The sequence below is a fragment of the Nerophis lumbriciformis genome, linkage group LG30 (genome assembly GCF_033978685.3).
Source record: "Nerophis lumbriciformis linkage group LG30, RoL_Nlum_v2.1, whole genome shotgun sequence".
Lineage (NCBI taxonomy): Eukaryota > Metazoa > Chordata > Actinopteri > Syngnathiformes > Syngnathidae > Nerophis > Nerophis lumbriciformis.
Genome location: NC_084577.2, coordinates 32,661,974 through 32,680,893, shown reverse-complemented (window position 1 = coordinate 32,680,893; position 18,920 = coordinate 32,661,974). Strand labels below are relative to the sequence as shown.

The 18,920-nt window shown below is 38.4% G+C and overlaps 1 protein-coding gene across 2 annotated transcripts; it reads left to right on the top strand.

Annotated features, from left to right (window-relative positions):
- The first annotated feature begins 1,737 nt into the window (after positions 1 to 1,737).
- On the top strand, positions 1,738 to 18,248 carry LOC133579877 (uncharacterized). 2 transcript variants are annotated; one of them, XM_061934133.2, is made up of 7 exons: positions 1,738 to 1,880; positions 4,156 to 4,337; positions 4,397 to 4,516; positions 4,593 to 4,649; positions 13,672 to 13,896; positions 17,761 to 17,880; positions 17,964 to 18,247. In XM_061934133.2, exons 2-7 carry the CDS (start codon positions 4,161 to 4,163, stop codon positions 18,018 to 18,020), a joined length of 756 nt encoding a protein of 251 aa, XP_061790117.2. In that variant the 5' UTR covers positions 1,738 to 1,880; positions 4,156 to 4,160; the 3' UTR covers positions 18,021 to 18,247. The 2 variants fall into 2 exon arrangements, with proteins under 2 accessions (XP_061790117.2, XP_061790116.2); XM_061934132.2 differs by having other exon boundaries at positions 1,753 to 1,880; positions 4,160 to 4,337; positions 17,964 to 18,248.
- Positions 18,249 to 18,920: the final 672 nt, after the last annotated feature.

The window sequence follows — 18,920 nt, the reverse complement described above, 5'->3', positions numbered from 1 at the left end:
GTCACACCTGAGGGAGGCAAGGTAACAAGCCAGGAGCCTGGTCACACCTGAGGAAGGCAAGGTAACAAGGTAACAAGCCAGGAGCCTGGTCACGCCTGAGGAAGGTAAGGTAACAAGGTAACAAGCCAGGAGCCTGGTCACGCCTGAGGAAGGTAAGGTAACAAGGTAACAAGCCAGGAGCCTGGTCACACCTGAGGAAGGCAAGGTAACAAGCCAGGAGCCTGGTCACGCCTGAGGAAGGCAAGGTAACAAGCCAGAAACTGGTCACACCTGAGGAAGGCAAGGTAACAAGCCAGGAGCCTGGTCACACCTGAGGAAGGCAAGGTAACAAGGTAACAAGCCAGAAACTGGTCACACCTGAGGAAGGCAAAGTAACAAGGTAACAAGGCAGAAACTGGTCACACCTGAGGAAGGCAAGGTAACAAGGTAAGAAGGTAGGTAGCTCGTCAACACAATCAGCAGAAAGTATCCATTTATGTTACATCCTTAAAATGGAATACATTCATTTTTTTCTTCTCAAAATTCGACCCAAAACACCCCACGATGACAATGTAAAACCTTTTAGTTTAGTCTACCCCTCTGGCTATGAAAGTAGCTTACCACCACCATTGTGTGAATGAATGATGGCTTCTCACTTCTCTGTGAAGCGCTTTGAGTGTCTAGAAAAGCGCTATATAAATCTAAGTCATTATTATTATTATTAATTTGCAAATGTATTCAAAATAACAAACAAACTCACATGTACATAAGTAATCCCAGCGCACTAACAACACACCACAACAACAGTCAGCTTTTTGGTCTACCGTAAAGCAGTTTGTCTGCCGTAAACAGCAATGTTGTGACACTCTTAAACAGGGCAATACTGCCATCTACTGTACATGCATGTGTGACATGACTCACTTCACGGACAGTTGTGCGTTTGGTCCAACTGGCCGGGTATGTTTTTCCGGTTTATTTGGGTAAGCACTCCATTCATGTTGAAATAGCATGGATTCAAATTCCACATTTTGCAGTTTGGAATCACTTTCAACTCACTCTCCGTCTGCTCCGACATCTCACTCTTCCTTGGTGCTGGCTTCTAGAAGCAGTTGTTCATCCTCAGTATGTTCAGCTTCAAAAAGAAGTGAATTATATTTAAATAGTGCTTTACATAGTGAAAGCCAATATGTAAGTTCCATTTAAAGCAGTGTGGGTGGCACTGGGTCAAGTGTCTTGCCCAAGGACACAATGGCAGTGACTAGGATGGTGGAAGCGGGTATCGAACCTGCAACCCTCAAGTTGCTGGCATGGCCACTCTACCAACCGAGCTATACCGGTTATACCCGTATATGCGGTTGTGAAATCTCATTTGTCCAAAAATGGTCGTCTTTGTTGTTTGTTACCGAGTCTGGCATGATTAGAAAACACAGTTTGGTTCTGGGAGTAGGACACAAAGTTGTTGCCAGAAGTCGCAAGTGTGCTGCTCTGGAAACGGAAATCCATCCATTTCTACCGCTTGTCCCTCTCGGGTCAAGGGGGGGGGGGGGGTTGCTGTCAATGTGCTGAAAATCCAGTAAATATTGTACATATTATGAAGGTGTGAAGTTGTTTTAGACGCTTTGAAAGTGACGCAAATAAATAAAGAGAATATTTTTCAACTTGAAAAATTATATTCTTAAAAGCCATAAGCGTGGAACATGTATCGTACTTGTTTTGATTGTTATTGTTCGCATGTTTGTTTTAAAATAAAGCAGGAAGGGTGTTTGATGACGTCATAAAAGAGGAGGATCTGACTGGAAGTCCAAAAGTCTTCCTTCCTCTTCTAAACGCACCAAACTTCATTTCTGCTTGAATTCTCCTCATTTACACCGATTTCAATCTGCAGAAAGTCATCGTAAAGTGTAAGTTTGTACTTTGGTGTTAGGTTGTATTGTTCCCGGTCATCCTAAAAGGTAAGTCAGGTCAGGTGAGGTTTTATTGTTCACAGCCGCCATTTCATGACGTCGACGACTTTGTAGAAATGTCAACAACGACGCCACATTTTTGATCAGTTGCTGTCGTCTGTTTTCTTCTATGATGATTAAATGTGTTGTTGTCGAACAAATCATCTTGGAAAGAAGCATTTGAAACGTTTAAGGAAGTCGTCTCTCTTCAAAATAAAAGCAGTACCGTGAATGGCCAGAGGTGGCAGTGCAGCACATTTTGTTATATACACGTTCAATATTTAATGTGTTTAATTTAATCACAATAAATAAAGAAACAAACATAGAAAATGCATATTTTAACAATGATAATTCTGTCTAGTATAGTTTATGTTGTATGTAGGCTATGTAGTGTTTTTAACAGGATTTATATCGTGATGTGTATTTTATTTCTCAGTTAAATGGTTGACTGTAGTCTTAATTACTGCTTTTAGGTAGACAATTTTATGATCTGTTGAAAAGCCAGTGCATGGTTCTCAAACTTTTTACACCCAAGTACCACCTGAGGAAAACCTTAGCACAATAATCACCAACATTAAATGCAGTAGCATAGTAGGCCTACGTAGTCATTAAAACCAGCCAGAGGTTTTATTTAACAAGTGAATTGTTGCCTCACGACCGGTTCTTCCTCCAATCTAAGTTGCTGGTCAATCCCAAGTTCGTTTGGATGACATATAAGCTGAGTAAGAAGGATCACCAGGACAGAATAGGTATATTTTCTAGTTTATTCCAAAGCTTTGGGAGATCAACTCAATCAACACATTCGTATCGGCTGCCCGAGTTGATCTAACTAAATAGGCCACTCCTTACACAAAAAGAAAGCCCCCACCTGTCAGGGTAGGAACACGGTCTTATTGTTCTCCTGTAGATAAGATATAAGCTTCAAGGTAACACACACAGTGTACTTGCAGACATAAGATGAAAAAAATATAAAGAGTACAAATGGAAAAACACTAGCTGTTTCAAATATAACTATGAATAAAAAGAAATAACTCTGAAATATGTATATATGCACTCTTCACAGTCTTTATTATCTTTAGCCTCTGTAACATTACACATAGTTTGAACAGTACCACTGTGTTTGAAATATAGGAAAATAAAACACTGCTCAAATAAAATAATTGCACTTAAAAGTTAAATAACCAAGTACTAAAATACATAGCAAAATACAGTTTTAAAATATTAGATTAAAATTACAATTATATATAGTGTGTGTGTGTGTGTGTGTATATATATATATATATATATATATATATATATATATACACAGTATATGTAAGGAAAAAATATATATATATATGTATACATGTGTGTGTATATATATATGTATATAAAAACAGCATCCAAAATTATTCCCTTTTTCTCTTTTTTACGTACATTGCAATATAGCTAAATATACTATATGATTTTGCTTTTTAATTTGTTCATCCTAGTTAGAATTAAAAATAAATATATTTTATCCGAAACATTTGTACCAACAAATGTATTCTTCAATGATTTAGGAATATATGCAACATCATACAAAATAATAACTGGATTTCCTTATTCTCTTTTGTTATTAGTGCAAAATAACTACATTTTGTCATTTTCCTTCAATTTACTGGCCATTATAATCTGAATAAAATGTTGGGGTTTAAGGAAAACAAACAATATTTTTCTATAAACCATATATTACAACAATGTAAGACAATTGAACAATATCAACCTAATGAAATGATTCCCTGTTATTACATACGATTGTTGGCAAACCATACAGTAGTCGTTGTGCAAAATAACTCAACAAAAACTACTATTGGCTGTCGTTCAAATCATTTCCCCCCCCCCCCCCCCCCCCCCCAAGGCCTGTTTGTCTCCAATGATGCATTTCAAGTTTATAAGTAGTACAGGAATGTAACAATACGAACAACACTCCAAGAAACTAGATCTTAGTGACAATAAACATAGAGGAGAACTGACAAATATCATTCTCATCATAACGCTAATATCAGTCTGATACTGATATCTACTGCCCCTCGGAAGGGATCCAAGCGACGACCATTAAGAAAACATCAGTCCCAGTCATATAGCTCAAATCCAGTTAAAAAAATGGACTTATAATGACAACTTACTTCTGGATCAACAACGGCTTGCTAAGTATTGTAATAATATCCATATGAAGCACTTTGATGCAGGAGTCAATGTTTTGCTTTCCCAGGCAGGATGTCTTTGACCGTGACGCGAAGTGATGGGGTCACCGTCATGACGCTGACCTCCGACTCCAAGAGTCGTTTGCCTCCACTGTGCCAGATCCTGTGCGGGCTGTGCTACAGCCCCTTCTGCTGCTCAGTGTCCCAGAACCTCAGGGCGGCCATGGGGACGTCCCAGTCTGCACTCGGGGTGAGACTTCAATGGTCAACAATGTGAGCGTGATGCCAATCCAAGTGTCCTCTGCCTAGGCGCTTCATATAATGCTGGGCTTGCTCAACATCGGCCTGGGCACCATCCTCCTGTGCACAGGACCTGCCTCCTGGTGGCGGATGGATGACACTGCATTCCCTGAGTGGCTGGGAGGATTGGTAAGCCCCTTGTTTTGAATTACAGCTGCAACATGATTGACCTATGAAGTCTTCAAATCATCTTCTTCTCTTCTAGTTCATATTATTTGGCATCGTCTGCATTTTGTCCGAGAAGTACCCGAGTCCATGTCTGGTGAGTGGCCTCCTCACTTTGTAATACCACAATCAGAAAGTCCTTATTACTGCATTTTCCAGACTATAAGTTACACCCACTCCATTTTAGAAGAAAAACATATTTTTCCATATCCACAAGTCGCAGTTATTAACATTGTTGAATGAGTTACTTACACAAAACATTTTGTAAATGTTTATTAGGGCCCGCATGGCCCATTGTATAAGGACTCCCAAAGGGAGTCCTTATGCAATGGGACATAAGGACCTATTGAATTTCTAAGGTTTTATTATTATTATTATTATTATTCTTCCGCAACTTTGCGCTGTAATTTGACCCCCTTAACATACTTCAAAACTCACCAAATTTTACACACACATCAGTAATATACGGCAAAACTTTTTATCAAAAAACCAAACCTCAAAACTCAAAATTGCGCTCTAGCGCCCCCTAGGAAAAAAAAAACTAGACTGCCTGTAACTCCCACTAGGAAGGTCGGAGAGACATGAAACAAAAACCTCTATGTAGGTCTGACTTAGACCTAGTTCTCATAATTGTATATCCTCGGGCAAAAATCAACAGGAAGTTGGCAATTCCCCCTTCAAGACAAAAAAGTACTAAAAACAGTCACTTTTGTCTCTTTGAGCTGTAATTTGACCCCCTTAACATGCTTCAAAACTCACCAAACTGAACACACACATCAGGACTAGCTAAAATTGCGATCTAATGAAAAAACCGAACCCCAAATCTCAAAATTGTGCTCTACCGCAATTTTTTAATAAAACGCAGAAAAAACTGCTCCTCGGAAGAAACCAATGACAAAACTGCCTGTAACTCCCACTGGGAAGGTCGGAGAGACATGAAACAAAAACCTCTATGTAGGTCTTACTTAGACCTACATTTCATAGATTGACAACCCTCAGCAAAGATCAACAGGAAGTTTGCAATTTCCCCTTCAAAACAATTTTTTTTAATAAACCGGTCACTTCTCTTCAAACATTATCTCCTCTGAGCGCGTTTGTCGTTTCAGCTTCAAACTAACACAGGAGAGAGATTGAACCCTTCCAAATAAAAATTATTGAAATAATTTTTCTAACTGCTCCGGTTTTGATTTTATGAGCCTTCAAAGAACCGCTGCGCTGATGCTGATGCTGCTGCGCTGCTGTTTTCTCAAGATGGCTGCTTAAAAGCAGGAAGCACCAGCGTGCCCACACAATGCAGACAAGGTAGGTACACTACACAAAAGTATTGGGACAATTCGGACTTAAAGTAGACAAAAGTATTGGGACACTTGGGACTACCACTGGACAAAAGTATTGGGACACTTACACTGGACAAAAGTATTGGGACACTTGGGACTAAAACTTGACAAAAGTATTGGGACACTTGGGACTAAAACTTGACAAAAGTATAGGGACACTTAGTACTAGCACCTGCCAAATATGCGGGCCCGACCAACGCTGCTTGCAGCTTTAATTTACACCTTATTTTTTTCCAAACGGTGTCTCTAACACGGCAGTAAAACGACTGATGAAACAAAACAGAAGTTATGGAGCCACTAGCTGCTCAAGCTGGCTCTCCAATCAGACTCAATAACTCCACTGTGACGTCTTGGTGAATTTACTGAGGAATTTGTGAAAGTGAAACAATACAAAAAGAATGCCATTGTAAGTTAATAATACTAACCCAGACACTGGTAGATGTGTTAGCATATTAGCTAACGCTAGTGGTGGGTCGATGAGGCGTCATGAAGCGTTTCGACACATTGCAAAACTGTATTGATACTGTGTCGATACTGTGTCACTAAATACTGACATCTGCTGGACATTAAAAATCCCTACAGGCAACCTATGGACCGACTCAACTGACACTGATTTGATGCCCTAGTACAGGGGTCACCAACCTTTTTGAAACCAAAAACTACTTCTTGGGTACTGATTAATGCCAAGGGCTACCAGTTTGATACACACTTAAATAAATAAATATATTGTCATTTGTAAGTTACACGTAAGTGTGATTTAAACAAGAATAGCTAAATAAATACATTTATATATATAAAAAAATGGGTATTTCTGTCTGTCATTCCGTCGTACTTTTTTTTTCCTTTTACGGAAGGTTTTTTGTAGAGAATAAATGATGAAAAAAACACTTAATTGAACGGTTTAAAAGAGGAGAAAACACACCAAAAAAAATCAAATAAAATTTTGAAACATAGTTTATCTTCAATTTCGACTCTTTAAAATTCAAAATTCAACTGACAAAAAGAAGAGAAAAACTAGCTAATTTGAATCTTTTTGAAAAAATTAAAAAAAGAATTTATGGAACATCATTAGTCATTTTTCCTGATTAAGATACATTTTAGAATTTTGATGACATGTTTTAAATTGGTTAAAGTCCAATCTGCACTTTGTTAGAATATTTAACAAATTGGACCAAGCTATATTTCTAACAAAGACAAATCAGTATTTCTTCTAGATTTTCCAGAACAAAATTTTTAAAAGAAATTCAAAATACTTTGTAATAAGATTTAAATTTGATTCTACAGATTTTCTAGATTTGCCAGAATAATTTTTTTGAATTTTAATCATAGTAAGTTTGAAGAAATATTTCACAAATATTCTTCGTCGAAAAACCAGAAGCTAAAATATTTATTATTCTTTACAATAAAAAAAACAAAACTTTTACTTACTTGAACATTGATTTAAATTGTCAGGAAAGAAGAGGAAGAAATTTAAAAGGTAAAAAGGTATATTTGTTTAAAAATCCTAAAATCATTTTTAAGGTTGTATTTTTTCTCTAAAATTGTATTTCTAAAAGTAATAAGAAGCAAAGTAAAAAATAAATGAATTTATTTAAACAAGTGAAGACCCATCCATCCATCCATTTTCTACCGCTTATTCCAAGTGAAGACCAAGTCTTTAAAATATTTTCGTGGATTTTCAAATTCTATTTGAGTTTTGTCTCTTTTAGAATTAAAAATGTGGAGCAAAGCGAGACCAGCTTGCTAGTAAATAAATTACATTTAAAAAATAGAGGCAGCTCACTGGTAAGTGCTGCTCTTTGAGCTATTTTTAGAACAGGCCAGCGGGCGACTGATCTGGTCCTTACGGGCTACCTGGTGACCGCGGGCACCGCGTTGGTGACTCCTGCCCTAGTATATACAATAATATAAACCGAGTCATTGTATTTCATTTAGGATTATTTCATATCTTCATTTAAATAAAAATATATTTTTTATCTTTTTTAGATACAGTCAATAAATAATGTGAACATGTATCATAACATGGACATCTAAGAGAACGTGTTGTGGATGATTGTGGACTGGGAATTGTTTTTATTTTATTTTTTTACACATTTTTATCAAAAAAAAAAAAAAAATTCCGACGTATTACATTTTAGACGATTTCTCTTCTTAGTTATTATTTCTCCGGCTGTAGAAAAGAGCCGCTCACAGGGCACAGAGGAGGCGACACAGTTGGCGTATCGGTCACGTGACCAAAACAGCTCATGATCGGTCACGTGACTTTCTAAAAGCGGTACGCGCACCGACACAGGGTTTCGCTCTATGAGCTCGACGCATGCGCCGATGCACCGGTGTTGCCGGACCCATCACTAGCTAACGCTAATGACGCTAGCTTCATTACATTATGATAGCATGTAGAAATATGCATGAAAACACTCCTACAGACATCACACATGGGACAGTTTAGTAAGTAAGAATTGCTTTAGTTATATTGTAAAACTTACAAACCTTGCTTGGAAAGATGAATGATAAGAAAAACTATGGACTGTTTTACTTCCGGTTTAAGGAAAAACAGGAGGTACATTTTCAACTCGTAGAATCTGCAGCAAGCGAACTCCTCTAAAAGATGGCACTATCCAATCCAATGCACTTTATTTATATAGCACATTTAAACAACAAAATGTTTCCAAAGTGCTGCACAACAATATTGAAAACAATATTCAAATATTATCCTTAGCTCCACCAATGACTGAATAAAATAAATACATATAAAAAACAATATAAAATAAATATGATTAAAAACAATTTTAAAGGGTAAAACCAATTAAAACAGTAAATAGAAATCAACATTTTAAAAACACAGAGGAGCACACAAGTCACGTAGTGTTAAAAGCCAAAGAATAAAAGTGGGTCTTAAGACGAGACTTAAAACAGTCCACTGTGGGAGCAGTTTGAACATGGAGGGGCAGAGTGTTCCAGAGAAGGCCCTGTCTCCCCTGGTTTTAAGTCTGGTCTTGGGCACCACGAGCTGGAGCTGGCTCTCGGACCTCGGAGCGCGCGCAGGATTGTACATTTGGATGAGGTCTGAGATATACTGAGGTGCCAGTCCATGTAAAGCTTTAAAAACAAACAGCAAGGTTTTAAAATCAATTGTAAGATGCATTTGTGCTATAGCACAAACAATAACACGCCGTTTCAGTCCTCTGCTTGGGTTTAATTAAACATTGTGAACACAAAACATTATGGCAAATATCCATAAATTAGCTGCACCGTTCCATAAGCCGCAGGGTTCAAAGTGTAGACAAATTTAGCGGAATTGACTGTAATAGCAATCTAATACATTTTGATGCTTTATGCAATCCAATGTAGGTCGATGAATGCTAAGCTTCTACGTTGTAGCTTTTGTGTTAGCAAATGATAGTAATATGTGTATTTCATGAATACATCTTCTTTTCTAAACATGCCAAAAGCCACTACTCCTCCTGGACTTGTCCCCATCTCGATAATGCCATCAAATATTTACCTTTTTTGAACTGATTGGTAATCCAAGCCAAGCCGATCTTTCCACAGCTGTGTTTACACGGCTAAAGATTGTATTCCCGTGAGACATTTTGATATTCTTTATGCAGTGAACATCGTCTGCTGTATGCAGCCATCACTGATAATGCAGTCAGACCTTGCTTTTTGGTAGTAAACCCTTCCAAAAAGTCCTACCTGTGACTATCTTCACTCATCACCTCATTCTCTTCTCAAGGCATTGAAAGCATCGCAACTGGACTGTTCAGAGTCGTAGAAGACATCATTTTATGCTCTCAGACGTAGATAGGACAGCTGCAGTCTGAGGGGATGGTGACAGATCCAAAGTATTTTTCTCAGTAGTGCTAGAAAAGAAGATGTTTCCATAATTAGCTGCACTGGCCTATAAGTGGCAGATATATATGTTGTGGAATGACTTATTTACACACAAACATTCTGTAGATGTTTATTTACATACCTTCATTGTTTCCAAACAGTGTCTGTAACACGGCAGTAAAACGGCTGCTCAAACAAAACAGAAGTCGTGGTCATGGACCCACTAGCTGTGCAAGCTCGCTCTCCAATCAGCTAAACAGACTCAATAACTCCACGGTGACGTCTTGGTGAATTTACTGAGGAATTTGTGAAAGTGAAACAATACAAAAAGAATGCCATTGTAAGTTAATAATACCAACACAGACACTCGTAGGTGTGTTAGCATATTAGCTAATGCTAATGACGCTTCATTACATTATGATAGCATGTAGAAATATGCATGAAAACTCTCCTACAGACATCACACATGGGACAGTTTAGTAAGTAAGAATTGTTTTAGTTATATTGTAAAACTTACAAACCTTGCTTGGAAAGATGAATGATAAATCCTTTGGGCGGTTTTACTCCCGGTTTAAGGAAAAACAGGAAGTACATTTTCAACTCGTTGAATCTGCAGTGAGAGAACTCCTCTAAAAGATGACACTATAGCACAAACAATAACACACCTTTTCAGTCCTCTGCTTGGGTTTAATTAAACATTGTCAACACAAAACATTATGGCAAATAATTGATTAAAAATCCATAAATTAGCTGTCACATTTCATAAGCCGCATGGTTCAAAGTGTAGGGAAAAAATTAGCAGCGTACAGTCCGGAATTTACTGTAGTAGCAATTTAATACATTTTGACCATTGAAGATGCTAAAAGCAATAGATCGATGTATGCTAACTATGCTAGCTCAACTTGATCTATCACGTATTTGAACACTTGATCACTGAGTCTTTGCATTTGTAGAACACACACCACACACTACTCTTGTCCCCATACCAATCTTTGTAAAACACACACCACACACTGCTCTTGTCCCCATACCAATCTTTGTAGAACACACACCACACACTGCTCTTGTCCCCATACCAATCTTTGTAAAACACACACCACACACTTCTCTTGTCCCCATACCAATTTTTGTAGAACACACACCACACACTGCTCTTGTCCCCATACCAATCTTTGTAGAACACACACCACACACTGCTCTTGTCCCCATACCAATCTTTGTAGAACACACACCACACACTACTCTTGTCCCCATACCAATCTTTGTAAAACACACACCACACACTTCTCTTGTCCCCATACCAATCTTTGTAGAACACACACTGCTGTTGTCCCCATACCAATCCTTGTAGAAAACACACTACACACTGCTCTTGTCCCCATACCAATCTTTGTAGAACACACACCACACACTGCTCTTGTCCCCATACCAATCTTTGTAGAACACACACACCACACACTGCTGTTGTCCCATACCAATCTTTGTAGAACACACACCACACACTACTCTTGTCCCCATACCAATCTTTGTAGAACACACACCACACACTACTCTTGTCCCCATACCAATCTTTGTAGAACACACACCACACACTACTCTTGTCCCCATACCAATCTTTGTAGAACACACACTACACACTGCTCTTGTCCCCATACCAATCTTTGTAGAACACACACCACACACTGCTGCTGTCCCCATACCAATCTTTGTAGAACACACACCACACACTGCTCTTGTCCCCATACCAATCTTTGTAGAACACACACACCACACACTACTCTTGTCCACATACCAATCTTTGTAGAAAACACACTACACACTGCTCTTGTCCCCATACCAATCTTTGTAGAAAACACACCACACACTGCTCTTGTCCCCATACCAATCTTTGTAGACCACACACCACACACTGCTCTTGTCCCCATACCAATTTTTGTAAAACACATACCACACACTGCTCTTGTCCCCATACCAATCTTTGTAGAACACACACCACACACTGCTCTTGTCCCCATACCAGTTTTTGTAGAACACACACCACACACTGCTCTTGTCCCCATACCAATTTTTGTAGAACACACACCACACACTGCTCTTGTCCCCATACCAATCTTTGTAAAACACACACCACACACTTCTCTTGTCCCCATACCAATCTTTGTAGAACACACACTACACACTGCTCTTGTCCCCATACCAATCTTTGTAGAACACACACCACACACTGCTGCTGTCCCCATACCAATCTTTGTAGAACACACACTACACACTGCTCTTGTCCCCATACCAATCTTTGTAGAACACACACCACACACTGCTCTTGTCCCCATACCAATCTTTGTAAAACACACACTACACACTACTCTTGTCCCCATACCAATCTTTGTAAAACACACACTACACACTGCTGTTGTCCCCATACCAATCTTTGTAGAACACACCACACACTGCTCTTGTCCCCATACCAATCTTTGTAGAACACACACTACACACTGCTGTTGTCCCCATACCAATCTTTGTAGAACACACACTACAAACTGCTGTTGTCCCCATACCAATCTTTGTAGAACACACACCACACACTGCTGTTGTCCCCATACCAATCTTTGTAGAACACACACTACACACTGCTGTTGTCCCCATACCAATATTTTGGTGCCGGAACCTAAATGTATTTCGAGACTTTTCTAAATAAAGGGGACCCCAAAAAATGTCATTATTGTCTTTATTTGAACAAAAAAATGTTAGTGTAGATGAAACATATGTTTATTATTGTCATTTAGTCCTTAAATAAAATAGACAACTTGTCTTTTAGTAGTACTGTATTTTCCGCACCATAAGCCACCCTGGGTTATAAGCCGCGCCTTCAATGAACGGCATATTTCAAAACTTTGTCCACCTATAAGCCGCCCCGTGTTGTAAGCCGCATCTAACTGCGCTAAAGGAATGTCAAAAAAACAGTCAAATAGGTCAGTCAAACTTTAATAATATATTAAAACCAGCGTGATGTGGGCGCGCATGGAATCGTATATCAACATGGACAGAGCTGCGTGAAAAAAGCCACCCGGCCTCTTCGCGTAAACTTAAACTTACCTTAACCACTCGCTCATCTTTTCTTCATCCATCCCTTCGAGTTAGCTTTTATGATGACGCCGGCTGGAAAGGTCTCTTTTGGCAAGGTCTTCCTTTTGAATATCACCATGGGTGGAAGTTTCTGGCCATTAGCATGGCAAGCTAGAACCACAGTGAAGGATGACTTCTCATTCCCTGTGGTGCGAATATTCACCGTACGTGCTCCCGTTGTATCCACAGTGCGGTTCACAGGAATATCAGTTGCTGTGAAATAGTAATCCGTGTGCGGATGGAGAGATTGCGTCTTTTCATGAACCGGATCCCTGTCGCTTAGTAGGAGCCATTTTGTGGTCTTTACAGATGTAAACACACAAAGGAAATGAAACGTACCGTACGGTAATATCCGCGCGCTTTTTCTTCTTCTACGCGGGCGGGTGGTTGCTTACAGTAGAAGAAGAAGCGCTTCCTGTTCTATGGGGGCGGGTGCTTGCCTTGGCAGTTGCTTGCGTAGAAGAAGAAGCGCTTCCTGTTCTACCGGGAAAAAAGATGGCGGCTGTTTACCGAAGTTGCGAGACCGAAACTTTATGAAAATGAATAATATAATATTTATCCATATATAAAGCGCATCGGGTTATAAGGCGCACTGTCAGCTTTTGAGAAAATTTGTGGTTTTTAGGTGCGCCTTATAGTGCGGAAAATACGGTAAGTAAACAAACAAAGACTCCTAATTAGTCGTCTTGCAGTAACATATTGTGTCATTTATTATTTTGTACACATTATGAGGGACATCCTAACTTTATACATCCCTAAGTAATGACCGCGCCTTTTTAAAAGCGTGTTGTTCTTGATAATAATCATTTGTCATTTGATTGGCAGGTGACTGTCAATGTGATACTGAACATGGTGGGCGTGGCCTTTGCCATCACCGCCATCGTACTCTACACCCTCAACTTGACACACATCAACTTGTGGTTCTTGTGTAACCCTGACCGAGATGATTACTACTGGAGGAGAAGACCCAACCCCACGCCCAAGCCCACCATGAGCTCCAGTGAGGAGCGCATGAAGGAGCGATGCTTGGAGGGCAAAGATTTGTTTTTGGTAAGTGTTTATTATGTCTACATCACATCTCTTCCAAAGTGTTTCCTTGCAAAACATGGACATGTTATCTTCATTCATCTGTTCCACAGTCAAAAGTGTTCTAGGTCCAAGTTAACATTTAGAACGTATAGAATTTAGTTCCCCTCGATGTACCAAAACAAAGGAAAGGAAAAGACTTTTGGTAAAAACAAAAAAAGATATAAAACGTCCTTAAGAGAGGAATTCTGGGCTCATTCACGGGTCACTCGGGCCTTGCCATCCGCGGGGGCCCCGTTTTGTGCTTTTAAAATGTCAATTCATGAATGACATGACAAATATTCCTAGCCCCTTCCTGCTCTGTCACTGATGACAATAACGGAACATTTTGGGGTCCGATTCCTGCTCGGAACTTTGCAGTTAAGGTTTTTGCAAAGTTCAATTTAATAGTCCATCCCATCCATCCATTTTCTACCGCTTATTCCCTTTGGGGGGGCGCTGGAGCCTATCTCAGCTACAATCGGGCGGAAGGCGGGGTACACCCTGGACAAGTCGCCAGCTCATCGCAGGGCCAACACAGATAGACAGACAACATTCACACTCACAATACTATTTCAAATATTTGATCATTTTTATCACCACAACAATAATGAATGAAAGACTTTTTGTAAAACCAACCTAAATGAGAATAATATTAATTAAAAACAATTTATTTTGCAAGCTATTTTCAGTAAGCTCTATAATCATTTTTTTAATCAGCACAATAATAACAAATTCAATCATTTTTGAAAACTCACCTAAATATTATTTTTTGAAAAACACATTTCATTTACAAGACATTTTCAGTAAATATTATCTAAAATATGTAACTATAAAATCCACCTACATATTAATAACATTATTTAAAAAAATGCATTTAACATTTTCAGTAAATCGTACATTTGTATACTTTATTATCTAAAATGTGTAACTATTTTTTATCACTACAACAATAAAAAATTCAATATTTTTAACAATTATTATTAAACAATGTATTTTCCATCAGTTTGTTTTAGTACAAAATATTCCTCAAATCAATTCAACTTTGACTGAAAACATTTTTCACAAACTGGCAACATTTTTTTTAATGGGGGGGGGCCCAAATAAAATGCTGCTGAGGGCCCTACTTTAGTTTTATGCTGGTGTGTAGTACAGTTCACCTAGTTAGTTACTAGCTGTCACCCTGGACTGATGACCACATTCACCTAGTTAGTTACTAGCTGTCACCCTGGACTGATGACCACATTCACCTAGTTAGTTACTAGCTGTCACCCTGGACTGATGACCACATTCACCTAGTTAGTTACTAGCTGTCACCCTGGACTGATGACCACATTCACCTAGTTAGTTACTAGCTGTCACCCTGGACTGATGACGGCCGTATAAAACAACTTTAACACTCTTACTAATATGCGCCACACTGTGAACCCACACCAAACAAGAATGACAAACACATTTTGGGAGAACATACGCACCGTAACACAACATAAACACAACAGAACAAATACCCAGAATCCCATGCAGCCCTAACTCTTCCGGGCTACGTTATACACCCCCGCTACCACCAAACCCCCCCCCCCCCCCGTGCGTCGATTGAGGTGGGCGGGGTTTGGTGGTAGCGGGGGTATATAATGTAGCCCGGAAGAGTTAGGGCTGCATGGGATTCTGGGTATTTGTTCTGCTGTTATTTCATTTTAAATTTCAAAAGAGTTTTGTGGCTCCCATTGTTTTCTTTCATTTGTGAAACTGGTCAAAATGGCTCTTTGAGTGGTAAAGGTTGCCGACCCCTGACCTAGTTAGCTACTAGCTGTCACCCTGGACTGATGACCACATTCACCTAATTAGCTGCACCCGCTATATTTTCCCAAGAAAAAAAAAGTTTCCATATATTATCTATGTTGTAAAATGAGTTATTTACACAGAAATATTCTGTAAATGTCGATTTATGTTGTTACTTAAATTGCTTCCAAACAGTGTATGTCTGTAACACGGCAGTAAAACGGCTGCTCAGACAAAACAGAAGTCATGGTCATGGACCTGCTAGCTGCACAAGCTAGCTCTATGTACAATACTATATACATTACTATATACATTACTATATACAATACTATATACATTACTATATACATTACTATATACATTACTATATACAATACTATATACATGACTATATACAATACTATATACAATAACTCCACGCTGACGTCTTGGTGAATTCACTGAGGAATTAGCGAAAGTGAAACAGTACAAAAATAATGCCACAGTACTGACAGACACTCGTTAACATGTTAGCATAGTAGCTAATGCTAACTTGATTACATTACGATAGCATGTAGAAATATAGACTCCTTCACACGTGTGACGCTTCAGTAAGTAAGAATTGTTTTAGTAAAAGTTGTGAATGTTGCTCGGAGTGATGAGTGAAGAATCTGTTCCAGTAGAAACACTATGGATGATTGAAAAGACTAAATGGAAGGACACTGCAGCACCTGCACTGAGTGAACTGCTCCAAGAGATGGCGCCATAGCTCAAACAATAACACAGTCTTTGTTTAATGAAAACTATTCACTTTCTGTCAGCCAAGAAAACTCCATCAATGATTGTCATGATTAACAATGATTATCATGATTAACAGTGATTGTCATGATTAACAATGATTGTCATGATTAACAATGATTGTCATGATTAACAATGATTGTCATGATTAACAAGGATTATCATGATTAACAATGATTGTCATGATTAACAATGATTGTCATGATTATCATGATTAACAATGCTTATGATTTTCCTGATTAACAATGATTATCATGATTAACAATGATTATCATGACTAACAATGATTGTCATGATTATCATGATTAACAATGCTTATAATTTTCATGATTAGCAATGATTATCATGACTAACAATGATTATCATGACTAACAATGATTATCATGATTAACAATGATTGTCATGATTATCATGATTAACAATGCTTATGATTGTCATGATTAACAATGATTGTCATGACTAACAATGATTATCATGATTAACAATGATTGTCGTGATTAGCAATGCTTATGATTATCATGATTAACAGTGATTGTCATGATTAACAATGCTTATTATGATTAACAATGCTAATTATGATTAACAATGATTATCATGAATAACAATTGTCATGATTAACAATGATTATCATGAGTAACAACGATTATCATGATTAACGATTGTCATGATTAACAATGATTATCATGATTAACAGTGATTGTCATGATTAACAATGATTGTCATGAGTAACAATGATTGTCATGAGTAACAATGATTATCATGATTAACAATGATTGTCATGATTAACAATGATTATCATGACTAACAATGATTATCATGATTAACAATGATTGTCATGATTATCATGATTAACATTGCTTATGATTATCATGATTAACAATGACAGTCATGATTAACAATGCTTATCATGATTAACAATGATTGTCATGATTAGCAATGCTTATGATTATCATGATTAACAATGATTATCATGAGTAACAATGATTGTCATGATTAACAATGATTATCATGATCAACAATGCTTATGATTATCATGATTAACAATGATTGTCATGATTAGTAATGCTTATGATTGTCATGATTAACAATGCTTATCATGATTAACAATGCTTATTATGATTAACAATGCTAATTATGATTAACAATGATTATCATGAATAACAATAATTGTCATGATTAACAATGATTGTCATGATTAACAACGATTGTCATGATTAACAATGCTTATCATGATTAACAATGCATTATTATTATTATTATTATTATTGACTTCTATGATGTGGCGTTGATCAGATGCTGGTGAGAGGCATCAACGGGGTCCTGATAGTGCTGGCTGTCCTGGAGCTCTGCCTGACCATAAGCTCCTGCGTGTTGTCCATCAAGGCTCTGAGGCGCAACAACCAGCCCACGAAAGTAAGAGCTAGCCAGTGAGCTAGCCAGTGAGCTAGCCGGTGAACTGTCACTCAAATGTCCTGATGGCCCTTCTTTTGTCTCAGAGCCAGGATCCTGAGAAGTACAGCCCACTTCTGGAGGAAGACCATCTTTGTGCCTGAGGACATCTTCTTCCCTGTGCTCCTTCATCAACTTCTAGCAACTTCTTCCTTGTGCTCCTTCATCAACTTCTAGCAACTGCTTCCTTGTAGTCCTTCATCAACTTCTAGCAACTTCTTCCTTGTAGTCCTTCATCAACTTCTAGCAACTTCTTCCTTGTAGTCCTTCATCAACTTCTAGCAACTTCTTCCTTGTAGTCCTTCATCAACTTCTAGCAACTTCTTCCTTGTAGTCCTTCATCAACTTCTAGCAACTTCTTCCTTGTAGTCCTTCATCAACTTCTAGCAACTTCTTCCTTGTAGTCCTTCATCAACTTCTAGCAACTTCTTCCTTGTAGTCCTTCATCAACGTCTAGCAACTTCTTCCTTGTAGTCCTTCATCAACTTCTAGCAACTTCTTCCTTGTAGTCCTTCATCAACTTCTAGCAACTTCTTCCTTGTGCTCCTTCATCAACTTCTAGCAACTTCTTCCTTGTGCTCCTTCATCAACTTCTAGCAACTTCTTCCTTGTAGTCCTTCATCAACTTCTAGCAACTTCTTCCTTGTAGTCCTTCATCAACTTCTAGCAACTTCTTCCTTGTGCTCCTTCATCAACTTCTAGCAACTTCTTCCTTGTGCTCCTTCATCAACTTCTAGCAACTTCTTCCTTGTGCTCCTTCATCAACTTCTAGCAACTTCTTCCTTGTGCTCCTTCATCAACTTCTAGCAACTTCTTCCTTGTAGTCCTTCATCAACTTCTAGCAACTTCTTCCTTGTGCTCCTTCATCAACTTCTAGCAACTTCTTCCTTGTAGTCCTTCATCAACTTCTAGCAACTTCTTCCTTGTGCTCCTTCATCAACTTCTAGCAACTTCTTCCTTGTAGTCCTTCATCAACTTCTAGCAACTTCTTCCTTGTGCTCCTT

Bases quoted from the DNA above. Each gene is read 5' to 3' on its own strand.
- LOC133579877 (XM_061934132.2), top strand. From the start codon at position 4,161: ATGTCTTTGACCGTGACGCGAAGTGATGGGGTCACCGTCATGACGCTG. The intron at 13,897-17,760 runs GTAAGTGTTTAT...GGCGTTGATCAG, and splicing joins AGGGCAAAGATTTGTTTTTG to ATGCTGGTGAGAGGCATCAA. The intron at 17,881-17,963 runs GTAAGAGCTAGC...CTTTTGTCTCAG, and splicing joins GCAACAACCAGCCCACGAAA to AGCCAGGATCCTGAGAAGTA.